The sequence below is a fragment of the Gopherus flavomarginatus genome, chromosome 8 (genome assembly GCF_025201925.1).
Source record: "Gopherus flavomarginatus isolate rGopFla2 chromosome 8, rGopFla2.mat.asm, whole genome shotgun sequence".
Taxonomy (NCBI): domain Eukaryota; kingdom Metazoa; phylum Chordata; order Testudines; family Testudinidae; genus Gopherus; species Gopherus flavomarginatus.
Genome location: NC_066624.1, coordinates 29,460,286 through 29,476,473, shown reverse-complemented (window position 1 = coordinate 29,476,473; position 16,188 = coordinate 29,460,286). Strand labels below are relative to the sequence as shown.

The following is a 16,188-nucleotide window of genomic DNA, read 5'->3' as shown; positions in this document are numbered from 1 at the left end:
TCTTTCTATGTGCTCCCATTTCTTATTTTCAGAACATTCACTCCAGTTCTTAGCCACTAGAAATGATAATATTCTCAGAGTTTACAGCTGAGAACCACCTCTGTTCTGCTCATAATGTAATTAGATACCATTATAAAACAAGCAAAATACCGATCAAAGAAGCATGGACATTTATTTCTTGGCCTTATACAGCATGTACTATTCATGACTTACTGAGGATGTTCGATGGTAGGTGTCACATAGTGCTGAAGGGCCTTCCTGTTTCAGGGTTAAGGAACCATCAATATCATCCTGGTCACTTTCACTCCAGTAATCTGGAAACAAAATGTTCCTTTCATTGAAATATTTACTCATAGGATAATATTGGCAACATTTTCAAAGCATAATTGATACTTTCTCTGATCTAGACAAGGTGTAAATCCCAGTCTCTGAAGCGTCTAAGGGCTGGATTTTCTAAGATATTTAGATGCCTTAAGACAGTGGTCTCCAATCTTTTTATGCACAAGATCACTTTTTGAATTTAAGTGCAACCCAGGCTGTACCCCGCCTCTTCCCTGAGGCTCTGCCCTGCTCACTCCATCCCCCCTCGCTTTGTCGTTAGCTCTCCCCCCCACTTTCACTGGGCTGGGGCGGGGGGGGGGAACTGGGGTGCGGGCTCTGGGCTGGGGGCAGGACCGGCGCTAGGGGTTTGAGCGCCCTAGGTGGACGGCAATTTCGCCGTCCCACAGCTCCGCTGGAGCTGCCGCAGTCGTGCCTGCGGAGGGTCCGGTGCTCCGTGGCTCTGGTGGAGCTGCCGCAGTAACGCCTGCGGGTTGTCCACTGGCATGACTGCGGCAGCTCCACTGGAGCCGCCTGCCGCCCCCTCCGGCAAAACGGCGCCCACCAATTATTCTGGCGCCCTAGGCGATTGCCTAGGCTGCCTAAATGGTAGCGCCGGCCCTGGCTGGGGGTGAGGGGTTCGGAGTGTAGGAGGGGATTCTGGGATGAGTCTGGGGCAGGTGTTGGGGTGCAAGAAGGGGTGAAGGAAGCAAGCTCTGTGAGGAAGTTTGGGTGCAGGAGGAGGCTCCAGGCTAGGGCAGAGTGTTGAGGTACAGGATGAGGTGTGGGCTCTGGGAGGGAGTCTAGGTGAAGGAGGGGACTCTGGGCTGGGGCAGAATGTTGGGGTGCAGGAGGGGGTATGGGGAGCTGGCTCCAGGGAGGGGGCTCAGCGCTGGGAATTGGGGTGTGGGAGGAATGTGGGCTCCCACCGGGTGGCACTTAGCTCAGGCAGCGGCACGGCAGGGCTAATACAGGCTCCCTGCCTGCCCCAGCCCAACGCTGCTCCCAGAAGCTGCCATCACGCCCCTGTGGCCCCTGGCAGGGGGCAGGGTCTTCGCATGGAGCCTGTCTCTGCAGGCACCACCCCTACAGCTCCCATTGGCCGCAGTTCCCCGTTCTCGGCCAATGGGAGCTGTGGGGGAAGTGCTTGCAGGCAGGAGCGATGCACGAAGAACCCTGTCCCCCCCCACCTCCAGGGCCTCAAGGGTGTGCTGGCCACTTCTGGGAGCAGCGTGGGGCCATGGCAGGCAGGGAGCCTGCCTTAGCCCCGCTGCATCACCGGAATTTTAGCAGCCGGAGATTGTGATAGACTGTCAGAGGCTCCAGGATCAACCAGTCGATCACAATCTACCGGTTGGTGACCATTGCCTTAAGACATGGATAGGTGCCTAACGGGATTTTCAAAAGAGCCTGAGCAGGTTAAGCATCTAAGTCCACTGATTTCACAGGGAGTTAAGTGCCTAACCCACTCAGGCACTTTTGAAAATCCCACTAGTTACCAATCTACATCTTCAAACTCCTAAGTACCTTTGAAAATCTGGTACTCAGACACTTATGGCACATCTACATTGCAAAAAATCCTCTACAGCTGTGAGTCGCAGAGCCTGGTTCATCTGATTTAGGCTCTAGGGGCTTAAACTAGAGGGCTAAAAATAGCAGTGTAGGCATTCTTGCCTGGGGTGGAGCCTGGGCTCTGAGACCCACCTGCCTTGCCAGGTCTCAAAGCCCAGGCTCCAGCACAAGCAGGAATGTCTATACTGCTATTTTTAGCCCCATAGCATGAGTCCCACAAGCCCAAGTCAGTTGACCATGGTTCTGAGACTTGCTGCCATGGGATTTCTTTTCAGCGTAGGCCTAACCTTAGGAACCTCAACCCACTGACTTTCATGGACAGACTTCCTGGACGGCTGAAAGGCATTTTGCTTTCAGCTCAATGCCTCAAAACTCACCCAAGGACTATACCTATAGCCTATCAAATCAGGCACTCTGTGTTGTGCTTATAGTGAAATTCTCTTCCCCAACAGTAATAATCAGAAAGGAGTTGCGTATTCCATCATAGAAGACAAAAGCATTTACAGACCGCAATATCAAAATATTCAGTTAATCATCAAGTCATTCTATTGTCCAATTCGGTATTTCATCATAATCTTGGTATTTTATCATAATCTGTATGTGATGATACACAAGACTGTATCTGGACTGCATAATGGAAAAACAAAGTACACTTTTTCTCAGTTCATTTTTCTCTCCTGTTTACTATTTTCTCTTTAAATGAGTGCATTCTCCTCTCCCCAGCTGTGTGTGACTTGCTCTGCTGGCTGGTGGAGAAATGGGGGGAAGGGCTACTACTCTGTCTCTCTGTGGAGAATGAGGGAGTTATCTGTATTATTTTTAATGAACATCATATGCACTTGCATATCAGTTTATTGGCTTGATATTATCCTGCCTAATTTTGAGGAGTTAACTCAGAGAAGACTGTTAGGAGGGAAACAAACAGGAAATGAAACAATGGCAAAAATAAGGTACTGTCAGAGAGCAAGGTTTATTCTTCTCAGGCCCAAACCTGGCATCAAAGGGGATATTAAACCACTAATGTTCCCAGCCCAGGGAGGAAGGGGGTGTTGAGTGGCAGCAGTGGCTGGAGGTGAGCCTCTGATAGAGAGAGACATAAGAGAATACTGCAAAGCCTGTCGTCTATCACTCCCAGCCAGGAGTAGCGATTGCTGGGTTGAGTGGATCTTACCCAACACTTGCAAGAAAAGAATAAAGTGATGTAAGAATGAGGCATATATGCCTTTTGTTGTTTTATCCCTCTTACCTTCTTACTATGTATCTTTGGATGAACAAAAATCTGTTTGTTTTGATACAACTTTTTAATTCTCTTAAATCAGTTGCTGGTCAGACTCCTAAAGAGAAATTTCTTGCAGATGCCAAGTACATTTGGGCCTGTTATGTTAACACAGTTTGGAATCAGGGCTGCAACCCAGAAATCCAGACCAAGGGTGGTTGGACTTTGGGGTTCCACCCCGAGAGAGGTGAAGGAAGCCAAGCCTGTAACTTGAAGAATGCACTCAAGAAGGACTAAAAGGGGTTTAAAGTGCAACTTGCCCTATGCCCATGTCACTCTCCCATTAGGAATTAGCACAGCTGATGGCACTAACAGAGACCAATGCAGAGCCACTTGCTTTCACTTAGCATTCTTATACTAAATGTAAAATAGCAATTCTATTCATCATGCTTGTTTTCCTAAAGAGTGCCTTAAGAATATTTTCTTTGCTTTTTCAAATGATCATTCTGGATTTCATTTTTTCTTCTGTTTGCAAAGCTAAATATATTTTCTAAGAGGTTACACATATCTATGAAAACAAACAGAAAAAGATACTGCCTACATTAATCAACTCATTGTGAGATATCTGTGATTTATGTCCAAATCATGAGATGACACAGTTAACAGAAGCATTTTTGGAGCCTCTGTTTCTTATCAGACCTCTAAGTCAATTTTGTTTAAAATCACAGAAGCCTTACCTTCATCTGGCCGAATATTCTTGTCATCAGGTGTATAACCAATGGCTGCAAGACCCAGACGGTTCATCCATCTAATAAAATAATAGACAAGGAAGAAGAACATTTAAAGGAGTCTCCAGTGGTAAATGCGGTGGCCTACATTATCTTATAATGCAGAAAAAACAGAGGGAAGAGAAGTAGTAGTGTAAAAACCTATGGTTTTCAAGCTGAGAAAAACCTGACTCATATGTTCAGAGTAATGAGGTTACATGGAGGATGCAGCCACTGAAGGACACGAAGAGTCCGGGGAGCCATGGAGAAATATGATCTCAATCCACAGCTCGTGGAGCATCCATGTGGAGAACCAGACCCTCTATGCTTCTCTCTGTAACTCACTCTGTGCAAGCCTGGCACTGTTAAGAGCCAGGATGCCAATGTTCCCTCTATCACATCACCAAAGTGGAGCAGCAAACGCAAAGCATACCTGCTAATACTGCAAATAGCAGAATTAATTAACACTGACTTTTCTACGCATATTTCCATTGGATACTTAGGGGAGCATGCTGTATAGAGCAGAGGCTTCCTAAGTTCGCCCTCCCTTCCAATGCAATCAAATATACATTGAAATCTAACTGCATAGTGCTGGTGTGGAAAAGCTTCCATGTTTTCAGGGAGGGGAACATACTACATTCGTTCTGATGCCCCCTCTGCTTGTTTCTGGGCATTTACATCCCTTTATGGCCCACATAACAGGCTCAAAGACGGAACAATTGCTGGTGCACCTACTGCTAAAGTAATAATTACTTCAGAAACCAACAACAGTATTTTCCATGGTGACATCCATTGTACATTCATGGTGATAATACAAGACAGTATTAAAATGAAAACAGAAAGATGCTCATGATTTCATGCAGACAAATTATGAAAGAAAATTCTGTACTTGTCAAATCAGAAAGCTAAAAGTTGAAATGAGACTGTAGTATATGATTGATTTCTGAAGTATTAGTTTAGGTGTACATACGACTGGAGTCATAGAAGCAAATTTTGATCTGTTATCTTCTTGCTTTTATCTAGAAAGGAATATACCCTGACAACATCTATAATATAATCTATAAAGGGATATTACTCTGACAACATGCTACAATTTTGCACAAACATTTACTCTTTTATTCCTGAGCTGCTCCTTATTTGACAAAACCAGCCATAAGATAAAGCATATTTTGGGACTAATTCCCCAAACCCCATCCTCATTGAAATACTCTGATTTTGTATTTCTACAATATATTTACTTGAATCGTACGAAAAGAAGAAAATGAACAAAATTAGAGAAAAGGTAAAGATACTTGATTGAAATAGAACTCTCCAGAAGGAAGTCTACCAAGGGTAATTCATTTCCTTTTGCCTGCATATAAAACGATCATATTACACTGAATGAATCAGCCAATTTTCAGCAACAATGAAACATCAAGATCACAATGGATGAAGAAAATACTGATGTTCATATTAGGGTGTTTTCAATGCCAGATTTCTCTTGATTACTAAAAAAGCATTCTCTCATTCAGAAATATTAAAAATGTGTTTATAATAGAAATTGAGAACAATCAGGCTACAACCTCAAATATTTCCTTAATCAACAAAGACTTAACAGCTGTCTAAAAGATAAGTTTCCTTATACAGTGAGATTACATGCTTTTTGGAAGCAATTCTGCCCTCTTTTAAATGGCACAACTTGAAGCTGATACAGTTAATCAACCAAGGATAAAATTATTAGCCATGTGACAAGATCACCCTTCAAAGGCTTCTCATAAAGAGACAAACGTTCATGAACAACATATGTATTACAATAACGTTGATTTCTGTGTAAGTTACATGACGATAGGAAAGAAGTATATTAAACTACTTACATGAGAATAATATTTAACAATAAATTTTTAACTCACTGAATTTGTATTTTGATGGTACAGCATATGGAAAGGGATATAAAATGAGGGAAAAGTCATTGCTACCATAAAAAGAAGGCAATGTAGAAGTGAGATAAAATGGTCTAATGGTTTAAGCAAAGACTCTGAGTTGGAATGCTTTTGTTCTAATACAGAATCTGTCACTGACTTCTATGTGGTCCTCAGCAAATCACGTAATTTAGCTGAATCACAGCTTTCTCAGGTGTACAATAAGAAGAATGACCAACTTAATTTCAGAATTACAGGGGTGTTGTGAGAATTAATTTATTTGTAGACCTGTGAAGATATGAAAAACTATCTATTAAAATGCTAAGTATTATTGTTATTAAATGAAAAAAGGTGGGACATTTAGAATTAGGAATGAAAATGCAGACCACTTTTCACAAACATCAGATGCAAATGTTAGAACTGCTTACAGGCATCTAATTTATGTGATTTGCCATCCCAAATAACTGACCTCGAGAACATACAGGAAGTTATTTTTAAACAATGAACAGTTCTTTAACATTTTCTCCACTATAATACTCAGCAATATAAGTTCATTCAACAAAAGGCATGTTTATAATTTGTGAGATACTTGCTTTTCTTGCCAAAACCTATTATTTATTGCAGTAACTGAAATCTCATTTCCCTTTGTTCATTACTAATAATGTGTTGGTAATTTTAAAATTATGTTCTTGAATCACGAAATTACAGATCATAATATGCCACTGGTTGTAAATATAAAGTTCTCACTTATGTAATTAAATATGAGAGGTTTGTCACGTTTCTTTTCCTTTAGAAACATTTTATTGGTGTCTTGCTTTAGAAAAATACTGTTATTGTTTGTTTTTAGACACTTATGACCTGATACTGATCTCATTTTCTTTGCGAGCTAAGTATAAATTATGACCTCATTCGTCGGTCCATACTCAAGCAAAATAACCACTTTCAGTTGGAGTTTCACCTGAATAAGGACTGCAGGACCAGGAATGATAATTGATATGATTCAGAGAAAGAAGATTATTTGGTCACAAACACATAATAATTTATTTTTGTTGACATTTATGAAAACTTCAAACTTACATTAAATTCACTGAACAAAGTTACTAGTATGGATATGTAGAGTGTATTTATGCAAAACTGGCTACGTGAAGAAGCAGAGAAATGGCTGCCAGGCACAGCAGGGGTTAAAGAAAACTTGTGGGTTCAGCTAGCCACACCCTGTTATACCTGCAGCTAGTGCCAGGCCTGGAAGGGGGAGAAAAGATGGGAGCCTGGCTCAGTTAGGGGCTGACTGGTGAAGAGGCAAGAGCTCTGTGTGTGTCTGCCTGAAGGCACAGACGCAACCTGCCTGCCAACGCAGCCACTGGAAGCAAATAAGTCTTCCCCTGCCAAGGGAAATCTACCACCAAGCCTCAATTGTGGGGAAACTGGACTAGCAGGGCCATGCCCAAACTAAAGGCTTTACATAGGGAGCAGCTCAGACAACAGGTCCTGAGCCTCCCCCTCACGGCTGGGAGCAAGATCCAGCGCCCCTGTCTAGGGGTGTGAGTGGCCCTGAACTAGAACCTGAGGGAAAGGAGGGCAGGTCCCACCCTCCAGCCCCTATCCAATGATCTAGCCGCTAGGCTGCCCAGCCACAGAAGGCCCTATCACAGGCTACAAACATGTTGCTGGAGAAGATGATGCAGGGCATTAAAATTTCCCAAAAAACTGTGAGAAAACTGAAAAAATTTCTCTTCAGTTGACAGAGGCAAAACTATTTGTATACAGATGTTATCCCATTTCACCTCAATAATATAAACATTGGAAGGATAGCCATTTTATTCTTTTGTAATCTGAAAAAAATTAGATTTTTAGCTTCAATATGAGTAGATATGCAATAACTTACATTATTTGATATCATAGAATATCTCAATTTCTTTAATATTTTGGGACTTATTTGAATTAAGAAAGTATGACCATCAGGTTTATCAAAAGTACTGTATTTAGATATGTTCCCTTACAGACCATATCACTGTATATAATTCCAAAGAAAATTGGGAAATTTCTAAAGAGGATTATGCACAATTCAGTTTTATTTGTACTACAGAATTACAACATTGAAAGAATTTAAGAAAAGAAATTAGAATAAATGTTATCGAGGAGCAGTCTATCATTTTCTAGCTACATGCATTAGATTTGTGGTTAAAATGTTAGTAAAAGTGGACTATAGCTTCAGTCTAATTAACTTCCTTAGTATGCAGTGTGTACCAGTATCAAAGATAATCATGAAGGCGAATCTCCATAATTCTTATTAATGAGACAGTGTTTCAGCATCTGATTTTATCAACCTCCCCCATACTCCGCAATAAGAAAAGGTTACTGAACTGATGGAATGCTATTTATTTATTACACCATGTCATAATATCTTTCCCCAATCTGAACCTTAGAGTCCAAAAGTTGGGGTACTAGCATGAATTCCTCTAAGCTTAATTACCTGCTTAGATCTGATAAGCTGCCACCAATCAGGAATTTCAGTGCCTGATACACTCTGGTCCCCCAAAAACCTTTCCTGGGGACCCCAAGACCCAAATTCCTTGAGTCTCACAACAAAGGGGAATAAACCATTTCCCTTCCCCCTCCTTCCTTCCTCCCAGCTCTTTCCCGCCCTGGGTACACTAGGAGATCACCATGATCCAAATTCCTTGAATCACCACACAGAGAGGAATGTTACCTTCCCCCCCTCCTCTTTTCCCTTCACCCAGAGGAATACAGATTCAAACTCTGTGAATCTAAAACAAAGAGGAAACTCACCTTTCCCTTCTCCCACTCCCTTCCCTTTCTTCCCTGTTAAGTACAAACTCAATTCCCTTGAGCCTCAACAAGGGGAAAAAATCAGACAGGTCTTAAAAGCAAAACTTTTAATAAAAAGAAAGAAAAAAGGTAAAAGTTATCTCTGCAATTTAGATGGTAAAAGTTACAGGGTCTGTCAGCTTATAGAAACTGGAGAAAAAGCCTCCTCCAGCAGAAATACAATTTAAAATACTTTCAGCCAAATACACATTGGAACTCTACCAGCCAGATACACATTAAATTTCTACCAGCCAGATACACATTTGCAAATAAAGAAAAACAATCAAAAAGACTAAACCGCCTTTCTACCTTTTGTACTTACTAAATTTGAACAGAAGATTAGAAACCCTGTAGGTACGTGTGGTTACTCTCAGAACCCAGAGAGAACAAAGCAAAACCCAAAAAACACAAACAAAGGCTTCCCTCCACCGAGATTTGAAAGTATCTTGTCTCCTGATTGGTCCCCGGTCAGGTGTTTGGTTCCCTGTTTGTTAACCCTTTACAGGTAAAAGAGACATTAACCCTTAGCTATCTGTTTATGACACACCACAAAATCTCTAGTTCCAAAACTTAGCAACTAAGTCAAACCGGCTGTGCAGTGGCAATCTTTACAAACCGTGTATGATAAGTGGCAACTGCCTGAGGTGCCTCTGTGCTCTGGGTAGCATCATTTCCATGAGTTACCTGCTGCCTGTTCTCATTCAGCATAGGACATTTATTCCTCAGGTGCTCAGTGGAATTACAATGATAGCACCTTCTGGGCTCTTCTGCTTTTACAGGAGATTTGGGATGAGGACTGGAGAAGTTAACTTGGGGAGGTGAGTGTCCAGCCTCCCATCCACCCTCCTTCTTCCCAGGGGCAAATTGGGAACCTTGCTTTCCTCTAAACTTAAACCCCTCTGCCTGTGATTTATTCCTACTAGGTACTTGGGATTGTTGAAATTTATCTGCAAAAGTTGCAAGTTCTTCAATCGTCTCTACCTTTTTATCCCATAAACACTGTTTTATATCATCATTAGACATATTCAGGAACTGTTCCTGAGCAACCAAATCATTGCTTCAAACATTGCTTCAAACCTTGTAATTCCTTTTCCCCTTACTCACTTATCCAGTACATCTCTCATTTGATTCACATAAACCACATTACTTAATCCAGCCTCTCCCTTAAATCTTCTAAATTTTACTCTAAATTTCAGGTGTAATCTGAAACATTTTAAAAACCAATTCCTTAAATTTACCATAATCGGCAGCACCACCAATTGGCATCTTATTGCATATATCCAAACCTCTCCCAGTCAACTTTGCAACAAAAGTGGTCATCTGTTGATCCTCTGGAATCTCATGGAGTATACGCAGTCTCTCAAAGGTGATGAAATAGTCAGCAATTCCCTAGACTCACTGTATGGAAGTGTAATTGGGCTGGACTCACCACCATGGCACCTCCTGCTGGCTGTCTGGGGAATTAGCTCAGCTGCCAGTATGCCCTTCTCAGGTGATGTCTTGCCCATCATCTCATCTGTCTTCACCTCCAGAACCCGTGTCACTCCCTGGACCACCCCCATCCTCTTCTGGACACAGCCCTCTGGCGGTGTCCCAGTCAGTCCTTTCCCCACTTACAGAGGACCGACAGTCCTTAGTCCAATCACTTGCCTCAGTGGCAAACTGCAGTCCCGATTCTAGCTGCTCGTCTCAGTGGCAAACGGCAGTCCATTCACTGGCCACTCCCCTCAGTGCACCCAGGCCAGCCCACTACTCTGGGTCCCGACCCAGGGACCCTATAGCTGGCCACCATGTGTTGCTCCTCCTCCAACTGCACTGTCTCCTGCCCTGGGCCACTTCCCCCACAGCCCCAGCACCTCCTCTGCTCTTGTATCAGGGCCTCAGTTTGGCAGCCGTCACCCAGGAGCTTCTCATACTCTGCTGAAACTACCCAGCACTGTTCTGTCCAGGGTGCTCCAACCCTCTCAGCAGCCAGTCATCATCCTCCTCCCTCAAACTCCAGGGAGTGACTGCCCTCTGCTAAGTAGCCCCTTCTTATATGGGCCAGCCTGGCCCTGATAGGCTGGTCTAATAAAGCTTCCCCTGACTGGTTGGCACTATAAGGCTTTTAGTCATTGGTTGCCTCCTGTGCAGCCTCCCCAGGGTGACTTCAACCCCTTACCTACCAGTGAGGGGCAGCCACCCTATCATAGGAAAGCACAACTGCTCCCACTTATGGATTTTTGGAGAGGTGGAGCTTCCTGGTGTAGGGGTCTGTCTCTTCCACTCCATTATAGTCAGCTGATGCTTTCCCTCTTTTTCTTTTTCCTCCAGTTGTCTTTCAGTTCCAGGGCTCTCTGATGTGCTGTCTTTTGTCTGGTATTTTCTGCTTCCTGTTCTTTGTCAGCCTCCAGCTTTCTCCGTTCTCAGGCTTCCTCAGCCTCTAGCTGTCTCAGTTCCATGGCTCTCTGATGAGCTAACTTCTGCCTGGTTGTTTCTGCTTCAATTTCCATCTGTTTTAATTCCACCTGTCTCTTATGCATTTTTTCATTTTCTTCTACCTGCAATCTGTAGAGCTCCAACTTTTTAATAGCTTCACTTTCATTCATTTACTGACTTTTCTGCCGCTATTTTCCTTACCCAAAATAAGCAAACAGAAAATAACAAACCTGTAACCACTTTGTCTGTTCTCCAGCCAACACACTTAAAACACTTAAAATCTAGACCAGTGTTTCAAAGCAATAAGCTGTGCACATTACCCTGCTTGACTATGCCACTGTGACAGGTTAGACTCTCCCCTCTTCCCACCTGATGCACTGGGTTTTTATTGAGCCCCTCCTGCTCCACTAGCCTGGATTCCCTCTCCCTGTTTGCTGAATTAGGCTCTCCAGCCTCTTGCAGCACACACACTCAGACAGGGCCACACTCAGTTGCAGACACAGACTGAAATCATCTCTGTGTGAGGATTCACCCAGCACTCACGTGCACGTGCCTTTTGGGGAATAAACCCAAAATAATACTGTCTTGTGCTGTATAAAAAGATTTGCACAGCACAAGCTCATAAAATTTCTCTCTCTCCCTCAAAGTGAAGAGAGATATGCACAACTTCTTACCTCCCCCAGTTAGAAATTTCAAAAACTGGGTTTATTATTAAACAAAAAAAAGTCATAACTATAAAAGGTGGATTTTAAGTGATTATAAGGGATAGCAAACAGGACAAAGCAGATTACTGAGCTAATAAAACAAAACACACATACTAAGCTCAAGTTCTTAAAGAGACTGGTTTCAAGAAGTAAATTATTACCCTACATGTTATTTTAGGTAAGTTGCAGAGTTTCAATAGCTTAGAGTTGCAGTTATTTTTCTTTCTCAGTCTGGACTCACCCCCACCTTTCCCTTCAGCTTAGTTCCTTTGTCCTTCAGGCTCTTTAAGCAGTCCTTCTTCTTTGTTAGGCAATGGAGGAGAGTCCAGATTAACCCCCTCCTCAGCCTTGAAAAGGATTTACCTAAGGTGGGAAACCTTTGTTTGATCCCCATCCATCTACAGAGGAAAGGTTCCAGCAGTGTCTAATGTGGTATTTTGTATCAGGTGACAGGACCACCTGACCTAGTAGTTCATAGCTATGTCCCATGACACTTCTCAGGAAAGAGAGAGATTAGTATCTTCAGAGTTCTATTGTTCTTCTTAAATGGATCATTCAGGAGGATTGTCTACTGACTGGTGAGTGTTCCCCCCAAGTACACACACAGTTGTAATTGTTATGTAGTTAATATTCCTAACTTTAGATACCAAAATGGCACATGCATACAAATTGGATAATCACATTCAGTAAATCATAACCTTTCCAATTATATCTTACATGAGCCATCTTGCATCAAATATATCTTAGTTATGCCATATTCATATCATAACAATATTTCTATGAAGAATATGGGGTGTAGCATCACAATATGCTCTAAGAATTATTTTAGGGAAGTTCTATGGCCTGTGTTATACAGGAGGTCAGATAGACTAGATAATCACAATGGTCCCGTCGGGCCTTTGAATCTATAAATCACTTAAAAATTCTTCTTGCCAAATTTATCACGTTGTCCATGCCTCATAATACTATATAACTTGAAGTGGCTGAAAAGAAGAACTAAACATACAGTAAATTCTAGGAACAAAGGTGCAAAATGCATACATCTGAAATATTCTAGGTATTTCTGTTATTCTTATAAAAAATACAAATTTCCTCAGTCGACACAGAGTATTAGATTACTGTCAAAGCCTTTACTGAGCTGCACAAGGGAATACGGGTGAATGAGGCTGCCATTATTCTTTTGCTAGGCCCCCTGCTCTGATTGTGACTTTGGCCATGATGGGGAGAGCCGGGACTCTTTGCCTTCTACTCCTTTCAGCAAGCAAGTGGGGGAGGGGAAGTGGAGAAGGGAAGCAGGAAGTGGGAGGGGCCCAGAATCCCTCTTTCTTTCAGCCTACTTGCCAGCTAGAATAGCTCAGGGGCAAAGCAAGCTAATCCATGGAAATGAGTGAAGTAATTTACTCCTTCCCCAAGCAAAGGGTGCCCAGGGCCACTCTGCAGATCTCTTGAAAAGATATAGAGACAAAACTTGTTGAATGTGTTCTGAGAGTTGAAGATGGTGTATTTCCAGCCTTTATATAATCTTCTAAATTAGCATATCTTATTCATTTGCAAGTGGTTGTATTAGATGGTTTGATACTTTTGTTCATGCCAACATTAAGAGATGAACATGACATCTGACTTCCTAAAAGATTTTGTCCTGTCTAGAAAGAATCTGATGGCTCTGTAGACAACCAGACAAAGCCATTGGGACTCTTGAGGATTAGCAGGTTTAGGCAAATTGTTTTTTGATTGAAATTGTAAAGAGAAACTACAATTGGCAGGAATTCTGGGGTAGACCTGAGTACTACATGATGTGAAGGACGTTGAAGAAAAAGGTATTTTGATACAGAATGCAATCAACTCACTGACCCTTCCGGTGAAGATGATTCCATTTTAAAAAGTAACCTAAATTGAAAGAGTCAGAAGGTCTTCCAGATATGATCCACACTCCTGGAGGTTCACCCTCTCAAGTTCCAATCTGTTAACAGGAATTTGACTGGATCTTGGACTTCTGGACCCTGCACTTAAGATCATCTTTGAGGTATAGCTTCCCAGGAACACATAGAGGCATCTTTTGTAGATGAGAGAACCAGAGCCAGTAGAGAACTATAAGAATTCACCTCACCCTACCTCACCTGATTTTATTGTCTTTTCTGGCACAGAAAGTCAAATCATGTATCAGATGGCCAGTCCATCTGAATGAGACGACGGAAGGTTGTAAGATATTTCTTCTGATGTCTGGAGCAGAAGAGATCCATTTTTAAAAGATATTTTGGCTCAGTTTTAATGGTGCCCCACCAGAGGAGAAACAGATGAAGAGAAAACAAGGAAGTTGGAAAAGAGGAAAGGAGTAAGTGTGATCCCTATGGCTCTCAGATCCAGTCCCTTGAGGCTTCTCAATTCTGCTGGAGGAGATCACTTGCCTGGATGTAAAAGCAGTGCTTTTAAGATACACTAATTCAGCAGCTGGTTTTTCAATTTCTAAGTTAAGGGTCATAAAAAGACTGCAAGGAATGGCCTTACCAACAATCAAAAGAAAACAATGAAGTAGAGATAAGTAGAGACATTTATGACCAATTTCTGGTAGGTCCAATTATTCAGTCCTAAAAGAGATGTCAGAATTAAGGGGAAATTTTACTATGCCATTTCATAGCTTAAGGGGAGTTATGACAAAATCAATTACTATAAGATGGTTCTCTCCCCTGATTCAAAAAAAAGCTCAGTGACCTGGAGCTTTAATGCTGGTGGGATAAATCCCACCTTCGGGTTACAATGCAGTACAAGAAAGTTGCTGACATACAGAATTACCATTGCAATCTCATGGAAACAAACTATCACAGACATTTTTAGAATCCTCTTTTCTTCCTTTGGGGTTTGAACAAATTCACTATATAAGCTATTAAATTGTCAACAGGGGACTGGATGACCAAAGGGATTGATGATGAGAAACAGTCCTCTATGTACAAGTTACTATTTCATATTTGGCTCCAGCTGGTAGTGACCAATAGCCATTGCCATCTGATAGCTGTTTTAGTGGGCCACAATGAGTTGATGGTCTCAGTCCAATTCTTAGTGCATAGCTTTATATATAAAGCATCCATATATTCAGCACTTTTTACTTCAAGGGCACCCAAGATGCTACATTAGTAATAAAATCCATCTTTCTACCTTTTTATAATTTTCATTCCTATGGTATCTGAACACCAGATACAATACAATACTCCTGATACAATACAAGGTAAATGATCATAAAATAAAAAATTTAAAACCGAATAAAACACCAGAAAGTTGTCATAAAAATGACCATCACCACTGGGATTAATTGTCATACTTTTGGGCATTTTCTCACTAGCAGCCAATAAGCGAATGAAAATAAAATCTGAATAATTAGAACTTTTCTTTTTGACTACTAGAAATGGTTCCTTTTGGTCTGGGAAGAGACAACATTGGGCTAAAATTTTAGAAGCTTAAAAAACAAATATTTTAATGGTACATATCTGAACATGAGCTATTTTCTTTTAAACTTGAATAGCAAGAGCTATTATCAGCAAATTTTGACAATCATAATGAATAAATATGGTTTAGGAATCTAGGAGTACTATACACTGTGTCCTCTTCAGATAATTCTATCCTTTGAAATCATCATTTTTATGTTTCATAATCACTTTATAACATGGAAGACTGTGACAATTTCATTAGAGTAGGAAGGAATGATGAGTGTATTTGGCAGTGAATGTTAGTGGTTTAGTGTAGTTGCTGGTTATTGTGTTTTAAATACTGGAAGATCATAGGATGGGGCACTCCTAGTTAGGTATGTTTTAAAAATGGAAATAAATAATTCTTTCAAATGACAAACCTTCTACTGAAACACAACTAACTTCCAAGAACACTATTACTATATTTGAAGAAGGTGTGGTATTCTTAACTATAATGACCTATTTGAAAATTGCAGTTAGTACCTTTTATTAACAAAGTTTAAAAAATAATGGGTTCCTTTAAACTTTATAAAATAAACTACCTTTCTGGTTACTAAATTTCTGAATCTGTTTCTAGTTTACTGTACCAGAGACCAAGTGAAGTTGGTCTTTATTTGGTATTGAAGTGTGGACATTGGGGTTCTTTCAGATGCCTGAGGGACCTAAGTCAGTCCTTGTGCTGCCCTTAACTGAGGTAGGATGAGGCAATGTCTCCCTCTTTTTCTTGCTAGGTACCTCAGATGGTGGCCTGTGACTGTGCTTTTTAGAAGAGTGGTGCTGAACCCTACCTTGTCAGCCAGTGAAGAGGATTTGAAACCAGGAACTGTAAAGGAATGTTTTGAAGCAGCTGGAATCTTGGTACTGGCTGCAGAGCCAGTGCTCATCATGGCAATTCTGGAGGAAGACTGTTCAGATCTGGGCAGATTTTGTTTACCCAGATTAGAAGTGGTTTCATAGACTTGTTCAGAAGAAAAAGTTTCAAGAGAGTCTCTCTTGTTTGTTGTGATT

At 41.5% G+C, this 16,188-nt stretch overlaps 1 protein-coding gene across 1 annotated transcript in view; it reads right to left on the bottom strand.

The window, feature by feature from the left end:
- The window catches only part of LOC127056817 (connector enhancer of kinase suppressor of ras 2-like), a 523,096-nt gene that overhangs the window by 3,337 nt on the left and 503,571 nt on the right, over positions 1-16,188 (bottom strand). The window contains exons 20-21 of the mRNA XM_050965117.1: positions 3,844-3,914; positions 214-314 (exon numbers count right to left, since the gene is read on the bottom strand). Coding sequence (XP_050821074.1) covers positions 214-314; positions 3,844-3,914 — 172 coding nt within the window. The remainder of the gene's footprint in view (positions 1-213; positions 315-3,843; positions 3,915-16,188) is intronic.